Here is a 16,405-nt window from a genome sequence, read left to right as displayed (position 1 = left end):
TTTATTTCTGAAACTTGTTCTCACTGAGTTGTGAAAGGCCTCGCTAAGTAGCTGAGGCTGTCCGTGAACCGTGATCCTCCGGTCTCAGCCTCCCTAATGCTGGGCTCAGCTATTCTTTATTTTGAAACAGGGTCTCACTAAGTTGTGGAGTGCCTCACTAAGTAAGCTGAGTATATCTGGGAACCTGCAATCCTCCTGTCTCAGCTTCCCAAGTACTGGGATTACAAGTGTGGGCCACCACACCTGGCTATGGTTCATATTTGGATAAATCTCTTATGCGATGTTCTGTAATTGTTAGTATATGGATTTTGTTACCTTTATTTTGGCTACTCTGGAGCTTTATTTATTTATTTATTTATTTATTTATTTATTTATTTATTTATTTATTTTGGTGGTACTGGGGTTCCTGGAAGCCCTTCTACCTCCGGGCTACACTCCCAGACCTATTTTTGCATTTTTATTCGGAAACAGGGTCTCCTAAGCCAGCACGCGCGGCTGGCTTTGAACCTGCGCGATCCTCCTGTCTCTGCCTCCCAAGCGCAGGGATTACAAGCGTGCGCCACCACGCCCGGCCGTGGAACTTTATTTCTAACTTACATTTTGATTCTTTGTTGTATTTTAGAAAAATGAGATTAGACTGTCATATTGATTTGGATAGGCAATTTGGTAATGATTATTACTCTGTGATGAAAATAATTTACAAGATGTATTCTTAATAGTAGCAATGCTATAGATGTCCAATAAAACAGTGATTGGCAGATATGGTTGATAATACCCCAAATGCTTTTCTGAGTATCTTTGTCTCTAAAATGAAAGAGGTAACTATATCCAGAATGCACTATATATGGGAAGACAAAGCTCAAAACATATTTGAACTTTTTATGCCTTTTTTTGTTCTACTACCAAGTAGCAATTACATTTAAGTTCTTCTTTCCTTTAGACAAGTATAAAATTCTGACCAATTAAAGCACATTTAAATGATAAGGCCACTTTAAATCATTTTTACATCTTGCAGATAGGCAGTGTGGTCTATCTAAACATACTTTAAAATGATTTTTTTTTACAAAACGATTTTGCTATCAGCATTACTATCACAAGTGACCTGCCAGTCTGTGAAGATTTTGCTTAATCTCTGGAAAGCCACTTCCACTTATTGTTCAATTTAACACTTATTGTTCATTTTCCTCTTGAGATCAGAATTAAACAGTATTTATTCAGTGAGTGAGGTCCCAAGATGTTATGACTTTAGGAAAATAAAATAAACATTAGGAATTGAAGAATTCTTAAAGATGAAGCAAGTGGTAAATTATAAACTGGAAAAAAAGTTCAAAAATTATCGTTATATGTGCTTTATTTTAAATAACAGACCTCACAAGTAATTCTCTAGAGGTGAGAGCAAGTCATGTCAGGTTCCTTCAACAACAAATGGAAAAATAAATTTTTGTGATTAGTGACAGGCACAGTGACATGTTTTGGGGACATCCTCTGTATTCTAATCAAATTAGTACTGTCTAAAGGAACAGAGAAAAATCCTAACATAACAATATCTGCTTATGGCACAATGTTCTTCTTAATAATAATGATCAAAACCCTACAGTTTCAGTATCAAAAGGCTTTGTCAGCAATAGTCATATTGGGGCACACTCAATAGACAACTATAGAAATGTACTTAATGTACTTACAAGAATTATAATCTCTGGGCCGGGCGTGGTGGCGCACACTTGTAATCCCAGCATTTGGGAGGCTGAGACCAGAGGATCACGGTTCGCGGACAGCCTCAGCTACTTAGTGAGGCCCTCTGCAACTCAGTGAGACCCGGTTTCAAAATAAAGAATAAAAAAAAATAGGGCAGGGGCTGTAGCTCGGAGGTTGAATGCCCCTGGGTTCCATCCCCAGACCCGCCAAAAAAAAAAAAAAAAATCAACAACAAAAAAACAAAACCCAAGAATTATAATCCCATCAAATTGTGGAGATAGCTTTAGGGATAATATTAACTCTACACTAAAAATGGCCAAATCATGGAGATAAAGCCTGATCTGTGTCCTAGAACTGAAACCATGTATATAGTAAATAAGGAATATTGGAAGGGCTGGCTTGACACTTAAATGGCTTCAGGAATGTGCTGATGCGTCCCATAGGTCATTTAAAACACCTGGGAAGCCACTGCTTCACTCACTCTCTTAGTGTTCATGCATCCATCGGCGTATAATTCTGAATGAAAGCATCATTACTCTTTTCTCTGACAGCATGGAGACGTGCTGAAACGTTCACCTACACACTAAAGTCTTTGGTCAGAGAATTAAAGGTTCACTGAGCAGCAGGGGTCTGAGCAGGGAGAGTATTGCTTAATGTCACAGAGACACGTGTTTCACTAATACTGATGTTTGGCATTTTTTGAATATTTGCAAATTATCACAGAACCTCCCTCCATTTGCCCTTCCTTAGGACTTATCAATTTTTAGGAAAGGTACAATATCTTGGTATGTAGTAATTTTCTTTCCTCTTGAGAAACAATAAGAAGCAATGTGAAACCCTTTTAATGAAATAACTTATGAAGGAAAAAAACTGAATCTGAATCTAATTAAGCCTTTAGATTTAGCTTTCAATCTATAGAATATACTGGAGACAGAGAAACATGTTTAACACAATCAAGGAAGCAATCAGCTAAAATCTATTAGGACAAGCTATCCACTTTCTCCAATAATTCAATGGTATATCAAACAAACAAACAAAAAGTAAATGTTTTCATTTAATAACTACATTGAAAGAGTGGACCTTACTTGAGTCCTGATTCAAGTGAACAATTATAAAAAGGCATTATTTTTCTTTGTATTTGGGAGAATTTTGTATATGATCAGGATATTAAATGATACTATTATGTTTAACTAAGAAAATACTATTGTTGTAATTATGAGATGTATACCAAAAAAAAAATATATATATATATAATGTTGATAGTTACTGAGCTGAGTGATGGCCCATGTAGTTGGGTTAGTAATACTTTTTATGTATATTTAAGAATTTTCATACTAACATATTTAAAAAGAGAGTGAATGAAGTAGTATGAGGAGAAAGAGAAAAAGAGGAAGAAGTAATTCATTATGGGAATTAAAAATAAAAAAGTTTGGAAAGTTGTTTTGTATTGTTTACATCAAACTCACAGATACATAAGAAACATGACTTATTTCAAATAGAAGCTACATTTATGTAAAGGATTCTAGTACTATACTATCTCTCTTATCATAATAAAACCCATAATAAAAATGTAAAAAAAGCATTTAAAACTTGATTAATTAAAGCAATCCAAACCAATCCCATATATAAGATTATTTTTCATACCCTGGTTTCATAAAAACCCTGCCAAAATGGATCTGAGCATGAAGATCAATGTCCAGCACCTGCTTGAGATAGTCCTGCAAACATTAAAAATAATCACTTTACTTTCAAACATTTTAACATCAGATTTTCAACATTTTAAATGAAAAGAAAATAAATTCATAAGACTAAAAGGAAATATCTTTATTTTAGTAAAGTTGATTTGTTTAACACAAATATGACCTAATTCTTCATTAATTCATTTATTCATTTAATACATATTTGTTGCACCTGGTATATGCTGAGTACCAATCAAGGCACAGTCTTGAACAAAAGAGGCAATATCTCTATCTTCACAGAAAGTACATTCTGGTAGGGAAAATTTGATAATAAGAAAAACAGCTACATTAAGGTATAATATCCTTACTTGATGGGTTATTCTTTCTTCTTTTAATTTTTATTCATCAGTTATTATTATTATTTTTTGTGGCACTGGGGATGGAACCCAGAGGAATTCTACCTTCGAGCTACACCCCAGCCTTATTTTTTATTCTTTACTTTGAAACAGGGTCTTACTGAGTTGCAAAGGACTTCACTAAATACCTGGCCGTGAACCCAAATCCTCCCAAATGCTAGGATTAAAGCATGCTCCACCACGCCCGGCATCTTTTTTTAATTTTTATTTTTTTTAGGAAAAAGCACTCGCTCTCGCTCTCGCTGTCTCTCTCTCTACCCCCTCTCCCTCTCTCTCCCCCTCCCTCTCTCTCTCTCCCTCTCCCCCCTCTCTCCCCCTCCCTTCCTCTTCTCTCTCTCTCTCTCTCTCTCTCTCTCTCTCTCTCTCTCTCTCTCTCTGTGGTACTGGGGATGGAACACAGGGGCATTCTACCTCCGAGCTACACCCCCAGCCCTATTTTTTATTCTCTTATTTTTGAAACAGGGTCTAATTGAGTTACAAAGGGCCTCACTAAGTAGCTGAGGCTGTCCATGAACCGTGATCCCCCTGTCTCAGCCTCCCAAATGCTGGAATTACAAGTGTATGCCACCATGGCCGGCTCTTTTCTGTCCATTCTTGCAAGACTACATGGCTTAGGAAATTAGTACATTCTTTGAGGAAAAACAGTGAAGAGTTTCAGTTTTACTTCTCTGTGTTCCCTTTTTCTCTGAGATTTTAGTGCCCTGAATTCTGGCTATCTTGACTGTTTTCTTCAGTTTACTTTCCTAAAAGTTTTTTTTTAATGTCTTTTATAGATGATATCAGTGGGAGAGTTGGCCTAAATATGCTGTTCTGTCATAGCAGATACAGAAATCTCCAGATCTTTCTAATGTGCTCCTCTAGCATTATGTCCTTCTGAGAGCACACACTTAGTACATGGTGCACTGGCCTGATAGATATTATGTAAGCCTTACCAAATACTAATTGTGAGAACAAGAATCATCTTTTATATATGTGTAAAAAAACAGTAAATACCTAGTGAATAGCATATGCTTCTCACTAATTCACTTTTTAGTGTAAATATATTTGAGTGCATATATTATATATCAGGAATTCTATGTGATGAGGTTTAATGTTAAACAAGACAGACATAGTCCCTGATACAAAGGTTCTGTTATATTTAACTGGGGAGAAACAGCCCATAATAAGTAAGCCAACAAATAATGCCATCTGTGATACATGCTATGAAGGAAATAAGCAGATGATGGCATAGAAAATAATGGGGTGGAATGGAGAAGAAGAAAAGGCCTTTTTTATTTACTTATTTTTGTGGTACTGGCAATAGAACTCAAGGGCATTCTAACTCTGAGCTATACCTACAGCCCTAATTTTTATTCTTTACTTTGAAACAGGGTCTCACTAAGTTGTGGAGGGCGTCACTAAGTAACCAAGCCTGGCCATGAACCTGAGATACTCCTGTCTCCACCTCCCAAGTACTGGGATTACAAGCGTGAGGTTCCTTGTCTGGCTGGAAAGGCCATTTTAGAAAAAGTGGTGATACATTAGCTAGGTCCTGAAGGATAAGAAGGATTCAGGCATGTGGTATGGAGAGAAGAGAACTCCAGAGGGAGGGAAGTTCATATGGAGGCTTCTAAAGCATAAAGAATGTGTCTAGAACTAATAAGGAATGGAAGGCAGTGAATGGATAGGAGGGGGCTTAAGCTGAGGTTGTAGAGGTTGGCAGAGGCCATTCCCACAGGGCCTTAAAGCCAGGAGAGCAGATGCATATTAAGTAGATTTGCTAAGTAAATAAAAATATTTCATTTTTCTTACAAAAAATATCCTCTCTGTTTTCCAAAATGCTCTTTATATTCTTTGTAATAGAGGAAAAGTTTGTAGCAGACATGGTGACAAAGGCTGAGAATCATCATCATTCTTCAATTTTGTCTACTTATGAAGCTGCAGATCTTTGTCTGATATTATGAAACCCAAAGTCAGATAGATAATAAGAAAAACCAATAGATGAAGTATCAAAGTATTTCCCTCAACTCAAGGAAGGACAAATACCAGGGCCATAAATATTGTGAAAGATAGCTGGGTGTGGTGGCCCACGCTTGTAATCCTAGCATTTGGGAGGCTGGAACAGGAGGATCAAGGAACAGGAGAATCAAGATTCACGGACAGTCTCAGATACTTAGTGAGGTCCTTTACAACTCAGTGAGACTCTGTTTAAAAATAAAGAATTAAAAATAGGGCTGGGGGTGTAGCTCAGAGGTAGAATGACCCTGGGTTCCACCCCCAGTACAGGAAACAAACAAACAAACAAACAAACAACAAAACATTGTCATTTTGAAATGGGGAAGAAAAATTACTGGTTGTCCAGTGTAACACAATCTTCTGGGTTATTTATGTCATTGAGCTAATTTACAAAAATTAAGCTGTAGAAATGATAGTGAATGTAACAGATGGACTATGTCCCCTCATTCATATATATATATATATATACACGTATACCTATATCTATATCTATATATAGATATAGATTTTTTTTGGTACTGGGGATTCAACCCAGGGGCATTCTACCTCCAAGTTACACCCCCAGCCCTATTTTTTTAATTCTTTATTTTGAAACAAGATCTCACTAAATTGTGGAGGGCTTCAGTAAGTAGTTGAGGGCTGGCTGCAAACTTGTGATCCTTCTATCTTAGCCTCCCAAGTACTGGGATTACAAGCGTGTGTCACCATGCCCGCCTCCTCATTTATATGTTGAGACCTAAACACAATATTATAGTAGGGCCTTTGGGAGGTAATTAAGTCAAGAGAATGGCACCCTCATGAATGGTATTAGTGCCTGCAGGAGAAGAGACCAGAGAACCAGCCAGCTCTCTTTCTGCCATGTGAAAGTACAGAGAGAAGTGAATTATCTGCCACCTGGAAGAAAGCCCTCCCAGAACCCTTCCATATTGCCACCCTGATTTCAGAATTCCTAGGCTCTAGAACTGTAGGAAATAAATGTTTGCTATTCAAGCTACCTACCATGGTTATTTTGTTAAAATAGCCTGAGCTAAGACAGTGAACTTAATGTTCATCCAAAGAAATAAATGAACTGTTAGAGATATAACTGATTATTCCCCTTGGGTATAGACAAGTTGTACATCTATTAGCAAATTTATTTCAGTGTTCCTGATTACTTGTTTGCATGTGTTCTTTGAACTTTCTTTTGAATCCGCTGTAGTATCTTATTGGTTTCTACATTATTAAATTAAATTAAATCCTATAATGCATTCATTTTATATATTTATGAGATAAATTTATTTTTATAAAATTATACTGTACCATTGAATGTGTGTACATATGTGAATATACCAATGTCAATCTCAGTACTTTGTAATGGGATGGGGGAAAATGGGGAGGCTTGGGGGGCCCAAGTGCTGTGTACATGTATGTCACTGCCAGCATGTTTACATTATGATGTGAGACTATAATACACCAATATGCTGGGCGTAGTGGCACACACTTGTAATCCCAGTACTTGGGAGGCTGAGACAGGAGGATCACAGGTCTCAGTCTTGCCTTATATAAAATTTTCTAGCTAGATGTGGTGGTATATGCTCATAATCCTAGGACTTGGGAGGCTAAGACAAGAGGGTTGTAGGTTTGAGGCCAGCCTCAGCAATTTAGCGAGATTCTTAGCAACTTGACAAGATCCCATTTCGGAATAAAAAATAAAAAGAACAGAGGGTGTAGCTCAGAGGTAGAATGCCCCTGGGTTTACTCCTCAGTACCCAGAAAACACAATTTCCCCACTGCCATTCTATAGTAGGTAGTCAGGGCACAATCTGAATTGAATCAAGTAAACTTCCTGCGTACCTGAATTTTTACACTTAACACTCATGTCCGCTACCCAACCCCTCTGGGTCTTTCTTCATCTCCCGGTCATCCCAGCGACTGTTTCAGGCTCAGCTCCGGGTGGGAGCAGGTATTCTATCTTCTGTGCTTTTCTTTCTTTCTCCTGCTTTAGTACATTGGATTTCTTTTTGGAAATATAACTGGTTGGCTGCATGTATGTTTTACTTCTTTCTTATAGGCTCCTTATCATCTCAGTCTCAGTTCAGGAGGTAAGAAAAACAAGTATGAGCTCTTGGGGAATACTTAGGTCCTAAAATCTTTCCTAGTAAATTGAAGGTGTAGTGTTAAGTACCTCACCACATAGAATTTAAAGTAAATAAAATCAATATGCTTAATTACCCCTAGGAGAGATGCTATCTTTGTTAATGAAGGTTAGGTTCAGAAGTGTTTTGTCCCTTTGAGCCACAACTGCCAAGCCTGTATGTGCTATAAGCTTCTGGCCTTTCTAGAAGTACTAGAGAAGATAAACTTTAGATCTGTCAAATAGGTACTATCTCATGATTAAGTTCATTATAAAATAAGAAAAATTCTGCATGAAACAATCTCCAGAATAACAAACATTTAAATAGTCTTGACTTCTTGACTTCAGAGTGTGCTCTTGTCAAATTGAGAGCAATCTGATAGTAATAAAAAATAGACATGCTGCAATTTCTTTCTTCCTTTCTTCCTTTCTTCCTATCCCTTCCTCCTTCTCTTCTTTCCTTCCTTCTTTCTTGTGGTACTGCATATTGAACCCAGGGGTACTTTACCTCTGAGCTATATCCCCATCCCTATTTATTTTTATTTTGAAACAGTGTCTTACTAGATGGATGAGAATCTCACTACTTGAGACTGTCCTTGAACCTGTGTGATCTTCCTGTCTCAGCCTCCCAAGTACAGGGATTACAGGCCTGTGTCACCACACCCAGCACACATTATTTCTTAAAACTCTACTTCAGGACAGACCTAAGCCCTCAGCTTTTGCAATATCAGGAGAGAGAGGTCTGTAGCAATTTGCTCTGCCTGGGCCGAAAGACTTCTGGGAGGCACTGAAGAAAGACTATCTGTTATAAGAATACTGACTGTTATAAGAATATATATCAGCCATCTGTTATAAGAATACTGACTGATGCTTTAACATTTTCATTCCTAGAGGTAATTTGAGATGGCAGTCTTTGACTGAGATTCTTGTTCTTCTATGGTCTTCAGTAAAAAGTTCTATTCTTAAAATACTTTAAAATTTGTGAGTAGTAGAGGGCCTTCTCTGTTTAGGTTACTGAATTCTTTTCTTTTTTTGGCAGTACTGGGATTGAACCCAAGGGCATGCTACCTCCATGCTACACCACCAGTCCTATTTTTTATTCTTTATTTTGAAACAAGTTTTCACTAAGTTGCAGAGGACCTCACTAAGTAGCTGAGGCTGGGCAAACCTGTGATTGTTCTGTCTCAGCCTCCCAAGTACTGGGATTACAAGTGTGCACCACCACCCAGCCAGGTTACAGAATTCTGACATTTATTCTCAGAGACAATGGGGTTCAATGCCCAAAGAATCAGGTTATGAATTCAGGCAGTTTATGTTTGGAAGGGAGTGAAATGGTACCAAATGGGGCGATCCTCAACAGTACCAAAAATAATTTTTACTTTAATCACATTATTCAGGCAAGTTGCAATGGCATACATCTTTAATCATAGTTACTCAGGACACTGATGCAGGAGATCACAAATTTGAGGCTGACCTGGACAATTTAGACCCTATCTCAAAGCAAAAAAGGCATGTCTTCAATTCCAGTATTTGGGAGGCTAAAATACAAGGACCACAAGTTCACAACCAGCCCTAGAAAGCCAGCAAGAATATCAGCAACCTAGTAAAATTGTTTCAAAAACAAAAAATAAGCCGGGTGTGGTGGCGCACGCTTGTAATCACCACACTTGGGAGGCTGAGACAGGAGGATCACTCAGGTTCGAAGCCAGCCTTGCTGGCTTAAGAGACCCTGTTTCCAAATAAAATATAAAATAGGTCTGGGAGTGTAGCCCGGAAGTAGAAGGCCCCTGGGTTCCATCCCCAGTACCACACACACACACACACACACACACACACACACACACACACACAATAAATAAAATAAAAAAAGGTGAGAATATAGCTTGGTTTCTAATATATAGGAGGCGCAGGTTCAATTCCCCCATATCGGCAGTAGGGAGGAAGGAACATTATTTAATAAATCCAATAAATCATGAGCTAATATATTTCATAACGATATATAAACTATTTGGGTGTGGTGGTACACTCCTGTAATCCCAGTACTTAGGAGGCTGACAGGAGGATCACAGGTTTGAGGCCAGCCTCAGAAACAGTGGACCCTGTTCCAAAATAAAAAGTAAAATGGGATAGAGGTATAACCCGGAGGTAGAATCCCCATGTGTTATATCTTTCAATGTCAAAAAAAAAAAAAAAAAAAAAGGGAAGAAGAAGAAGATAAAACTTAATGATACTGAAATATTCAAACTTGGATTTTTATGCAATTAAGCATATATTGTATGCGGATATACCTGGTCCTAAAAATCGTACATATTTGTATATATGTACAAATATTCATTATTATTTATTTTTATAAAGAAAGGCAAAAGGAATGAGTAATCCTCTCTTCTACTGTGGGGAAGGGGAGTTAAACAATCAGTTATAATATGTTGCAGTGAGATGGTTGGCTCTTGGAAGTCATGGCAACTTTAAATGTAGGGCTGGAATAAGGCTTCATGGTACAGTGCTGGTCTAGTATGCATATGCTCTAGTTTTGATCCCAAACATCTAAAAAAATTTTTTTTAAGTATGAGGGAAGATCTTGGAGTTTTGCCTTGGGAATAAATAACACATATAAAGGAAGTCCTAATATAGTAAAAGCAAATAAAAATCGAACCAGAAGTCTCCAGGGCAACAGCATAAACCACTGTGCAGGTTGTGGGATTCTCCAGGCTGCTCATGAGGTAAGCTCCCTGAGATACCCACACTGTACTCTTTTTTAGAGAGACCAGTAATTCTGAAGTCCCATGGTTTTCAGTTTTGTGGGGCCTGGTTATGAGTATCAGATGCCTTCCAGACCAGAGTTAATTGAACATACAGGCAGTAAAGTAGAGAAATCTCACAAGCCCCATGTTTCCATACCTTTTCCCCCATGGACACACCCCCTGATGTGATGATGACGTCAGCACGACTGATACCCTCATTCAAGGCATTGAGTAAGTCATCTGGGCTGGAAAAAATAGAGACAAACCAATTAACATACAAGGAAATATTCTATACACACTGTTAACTTAAAACTAATCCATTTTGTTCACTAAATAGGCACTTAGGTACTACTATGGGTACAACAATATATTCTTTTTGTGTGTGTGTGTGCTACTGGGTGTGGAACCCAGAGGCTTTCTACCTCCAGGCTATACTCCCAGACCTATTTTACACTTTATTTGGAAACAGGGTCTCACTAAGTTGCTGAGAGCCTCACTAAGAAGTTGAGGCTGGCTTCAAACCTGTGGGATCCTCCTGTCTCAGCCTCCCAAGTGCTAGGATTACAAGCGTGCGCCACCACGCCCACCCGGCTAGGAAAGCATTTTGTAAGCAAGAGCTCTACCCCAGCAAAAGGTGGAACAGTGATTAAGCCTGTGGTGTTTCTTAGATCACTGTGAAAAAGAGTCTGACTGGAAATGACTGGGATGGGTAAGCCAAGGCATAATTGTGGAAGACCCTTAAGTTCAAGACTGTGGAGTGCATATACTAGGAAATGAAGGGGGATCTCTAGAAATATAAGAGCCAATATTTATTTGGAAAAGGAAGAGTAGAGAAAAAACAGGCAAAGAAAGAGAGACTGAGAGGGTAAAAGGAGAGGAGGAATTGATGTTAGGATTGATATTAGGCATGTTCCTCACTGTCAGCTGAATGGTTAAGTGAACTAGCCTGCTGATGGCATATATCAAAGGCCTGGGGAGAAGAGATGGAAAGAGAGCAAGGTCTTCATTCTTTGCTTGTTAGGGAGGCTGCAAAGGCCTATCTTGGGAATTGATCAGGTGAGAATAAACAAAATGCCAAGCATCAGAACTTAAAGAGGAGTGGAATGTCAGAGAAGAGCTGAAAGGGACTGTTTAATTATACTTTAAATCTGTATAAAGATACTGGGCAGTGTGACGGGCACTTGCCATTTCCTTTCAACTGATAGAGTATATGTCTGATCTTGATTAATGAGGGTCTACATCTGAACATGTGTAAAATTATGAATAAGACATGGTTAACCTGGACAACCATTGGTGGGAGGGGGGAAGGGAAAACGGGGGCGGGGGGAGAGGGCACCAAATATAGTTTAAATGTATACTATTTATGTTCAATAAAAAATTGTTAAAAAAATAAAAAATAAAACTACAGTTTCCCTTTAAAAAATTAAAAAAAATAAAAAGAAGGTGATTTTGAGGAGAATATATGTTCAGCCCACACTCTTGTTTTCTGAGAACTTCTTACCTTTGGAGGAGAGAGGTATTTCCCTTTACACTACTTAACTCTTCTTTTCCATTCCCCCAAGGACATTCAACATGGATATGTGAAAAGGGAGTCATCCTGGCTTCTGATATTCTAGTCTCTGCTTTCAGTCCCTTTTAGGCCCAGCTATATTCTTGCTTTCAGGCTGATGAGATAACCTTACATTGTCTCAACCTGAGTCCCTCTTTTGTTTAATCTAGCTTCAGCAGGTGTTTGTTAACTTGAAATCAAGTGATCTCTCAGTGAGATTGTTCTCGCAAATCTCTCATGACTGTGAAGCTGAATGTCCTTTCTCCTTAACGCACTACTTGGTAAAAGAAGAAGGGAAGTTAGAGACCCCAGATGGCAAGAATTGTAACTAGGATATCATTTCACCTTTTTAACCAGATGTGACAGAGGTGGAAAAAAGAATCCAATTTCTATCAGAGACAGAACCTTCATAGACTCTACAGGAGATATGCTGGTTGATAGGTGGCGGAGCACAAAGATGTGGAGTGTGACCTCTGAGGTCAGACTGCCCGAGCTTCAGTCCCGGCACCACTATTGCTATATGTAAAACCTTGAACAAGTTGTTTAACTTCTCGTTGCTTTAGTTTTCCATCTGTAAAGTAAGGATAGCCACAAAGCTAGGCCTGGTGGCATACTCCTGTAATCCCTGTACTTGGGAGGTGAAGACAGGAGGATCACAAGTCTGAGGACAGCCTCAGCAAGTACTGAGACTCTCATCAATCTGGTGAGACTCTGTTTGAAAATAAAAATAAAATAGGGCTGAGGGTCTAGTTCGGAGGTAGAATGCCCTGGGATTCAATTCTTAGTACCATAAAAACAAAACAACAAAACACCATCACCACCTCCAACAAAAATAAAAGGATAGCCAGCCGTGGTGGCACATGCCTATAATCTCAGTATGTGGGAGGCTGAAACAGCAGTTTCAAGATCAGCCATAGCAAAGTAGGGAGAATCTTAGTAACCTAGAAAGACCCTGTTTCATAACAGAAAAATAAAATAAAAGAACTGGGGGTTTAGCTTGGAGGTTGGAAGCCCCTAGGTTCAATCCCCAGTACCAATGAATGAATGAAGGAAGGAAGGAAGGAAGGAAGAAAGAAAGAAAGAAAGAAAGAAAGAAAGGAAAAAAGGAATAAAGTTGTTATGAGGAGCCAGGTGTGGTGGTACAAGCTTGTAATCCCAGCATTTGGGAGGTTGAGACAGGGATTGTGGTTTGCGGCCAGCCTCAGCTACTTAGTGAGGCCCTGTTTCAAAATACAGAATAAAAACATAGGGCTGGGGTGTAGCTTGGAGGTAGAATGTCTTTGGGTTCTATCCCCAGTACCGCAAAATAATTGATTAATTAATTAATTAAAAATAGGGCTGGGGTGCATCCCCCGTACTGCAAAAAAAAAAAATTGTTATGAAGATTAAGTGACAATGCATATAAAATACCTAGATACCTTGAGCCAGCTACGTTTTAAAGAAAGGATAGTTATTAGTTGTTGCCATTGCTATTGCTGTTGAACTGATAGACATTAACTGTACAAGTGTATCCAACAACCTGGCAAAAGTACAACTTTAGCATGCTGGGCAGTTTTTATTCTGTAGAATACACATGACTAACACATAAAGAAATAATAGATTGGGACTTAAATACAATTACAGAGATACAAAGTGTAGGGTCCAAGAAGTAAGGTAGGCTATTTCCAGCTGGAGTAGTTTCATTTTCTATTAGGCTCTTACAGGATCTGGGTAAAATGCCCTTTTCCTCTAGCACTGCCCTGTTCATGAGTGCACTAAAATTGTTTTGGTTCTGGAAAGCAACCTCTTAAGAAGGGACAAAAGTAAAAGTTTGCAAAATGGCTTATGGGAGGTTCATCTTACCAATGTTGGAATACTTTGTTGTCATTCAGTTAATTGCTTATTCAGCCACAAAACTGCCCAGAAATTTACTGAAAGTAGAATCTATATATAAAATAAAAACCTTAAAAAAAATCCCTGACATGGACTTCAAAGTTAAACTGGTATGGCAAACATCTAAGAAATATTTTATTAAATAAGGGGTATAGTTTGCTGGGCGTGGTGGCGCATGCTTGTAATCCCTGCGCTTGGGAGGCAAAGACAGGAGGATCGTACAGGTGTGAAGCCAGCAGCGCGCGCTGGCTTAGGAGACCCTGTTTCCAAATAAAAATATAAAAATAGGTCTGGGAGTGTAGCCCAGAGGTAGAAGGGCTTCCAGGAACCCCAGTACCACCCAAAATAAGGGGTATAGTTAAAGTATTTTTGAACAAAGTATTTTAAACAGATTTCTCATTAATCCTTTTCATTTTGCTTTAGGGAAAAAGACAGTAAAGTTGCTCTGTTGTATAGAAATACTACATAATATGCAATGATAGGTTCCTTGTAGCCAGAGCTCTGGACTCCTTGCCTTGCTGGTCATATTACCATCGAGCTGAGCCAAATGCCTAACTTATGAAGTAAATGGGGAAAGTATAACAAACACGCACTACGTAGAATATGGTCAGGTATATGGATAATAAATATTATAAATAAAATAAAATTCTGTGCTAGCAAAGAGATAATAGATAATTTCACCAAACTTACAATAGGTAATTTATAACAAATACTCTATAGGATTACTGTAAGGCCACTAGAAACAAAGCAGCAACGATATGCACATCACCAGGGTATATATAATGTATGTAGATGGACAGAGTCTTGTCTAGCTGATGGCTGCAATAAACAGACTTCTCAGTGATTATTTTCATGTTATATAGAAAAACCTTTTCCTATTTTGTAAAACTGTAGAGTCATCAATAGTCGACATGAAATTTTCTAATTTGATTTTGTCCTAAATACTTACTACAGTTTACCCTCTTGTGTGTGTGTGTGTGTGTGTGTGTGTGTGTGTGTGTGTGTATGTGTGTGTGTGTGTTTGTGTGTGTGTGTGTGTGTCTGGAGGTAGAATGCAGGGGCATTCTACCTTCGAGCTACACCCCTGCCCTATTTTTTTTATTCTTTATTTTGAAACCGGGTCTCACTGAGTTGCAGAGGGCCTCACTAAGTAGCTGAGGCAGTCGGCGAACTGCGATCCTCTGGTCTCAGGCTCCCGAATGCTGGGGTTACAAGCGTGCACCACCACGCCTGGCTTCAGTTGGTCGTCTTTTAAGGCATATGCTTATAACTGCTACATTCTGCTCTGTGGGTTACTAGATTAATGAAATCACTGAATTTCAAGCTAGGAAGGTCGTCTTATCAAACACCACAGCTGGGCCTGTCATTTGGGTCCTCCGCCCTCTCTTTGACTCTGTTTTCTTTTACATACTTTTGTTGTCTGAGGATCTGGTTGAAAATCATGGATTGCTAGAGATTCAGTAAGAAAACAGCCAGAGGATCTATAGCTTCATTTTTATTGCAGGCTAGATCTCCACTTACCTCACCATAAGTGTGTAAGATACACTTAAAAGGTATTATTTTGTCTACTTTATAGAAAAGGAAAGTGGCAAAATAACATTAAAATATGTTATAAATGGTGCAACTGGCTGGAACTACATCCCCTAGATCCTCATTTATGTGTTTGTTCCCTTCCATGCCTAATCAGAAGTGACTGTGTAGTTTTTGTTTTTAAGGCATATTATATGTAATAAAGGGAAGATTCTCATGAGATTGGAACCTTGTGAAAAAGAATAAAAAACAGGAGATGTTAAGGCCATAGGTGGAGATTTGTCTGAGATGACCAGCAGAAGACTGTAAGTATGTTAGTATAACATACATAGTTTTGGGGAAAGAATAAACATGATTCTGAATCCTAAATTCAGAGAGAAACTAAGATTTTGGTTAAGCATAAATTAAGGGCTTATAGCCAGGAGTGGTGGCACGGACTTACAATCCCAGTACTGGATAAATTGAGACAGGAGGATTACAGGTTTTGAGTCCAACCTCAGCAACTTAACAAGACTCTTAGAAACCTTCATTTTAAAATAGAACATAAATTGGGTGTGGTGGCACACTCTGTAATCTCAGTACTTGGGAAGCTGAGACAGGAGGATCACAGGTTTGAGGACAGCCTCAGGAAGTAGTAAGACTCTTTCTTTCTCTTTTTTTTTGGGGGGGTGGTACTAGGGATGGAACCCAGAGGCATTCTACCTCTGAGCGACACCTCCAGCCCTAGTTTTTATTCTTTATTTGGAAACAGGATCTTACTGAGTTGCAAAGGGCCTCACTAAGTAGCTGAGGCTGTCCGTGAACCGTGATCCTCC

At 38.6% G+C, this 16,405-nt stretch overlaps 1 protein-coding gene across 9 annotated transcripts in view; it reads right to left on the bottom strand.

Moving 5' to 3' along the window:
• The window catches only part of GPHN (gephyrin), a gene marked incomplete at both ends in the record, with an annotated part of 546,660 nt that overhangs the window by 14,682 nt on the left and 515,573 nt on the right, over positions 1–16,405 (bottom strand). For all 9 annotated transcript variants that reach the window (XM_080706865.1, XM_080706872.1, XM_080706867.1 and 6 more), the window contains 2 exons: positions 3,340–3,413; positions 10,797–10,884. In XM_080706865.1, the coding sequence (XP_080562991.1) occupies positions 3,340–3,413; positions 10,797–10,884 (162 nt within the window). The remainder of the gene's footprint in view (positions 1–3,339; positions 3,414–10,796; positions 10,885–16,405) is intronic.

Source organism: Muscardinus avellanarius, assembly GCF_963383645.1.
Source record: "Muscardinus avellanarius genome assembly, chromosome: 12".
Classification (NCBI taxonomy): Eukaryota; Metazoa; Chordata; class Mammalia; order Rodentia; family Gliridae; genus Muscardinus; species Muscardinus avellanarius.
The sequence above is the reverse complement of the archived record's forward strand: the minus strand, read 5'-3'. Positions and strand labels throughout refer to the sequence as shown.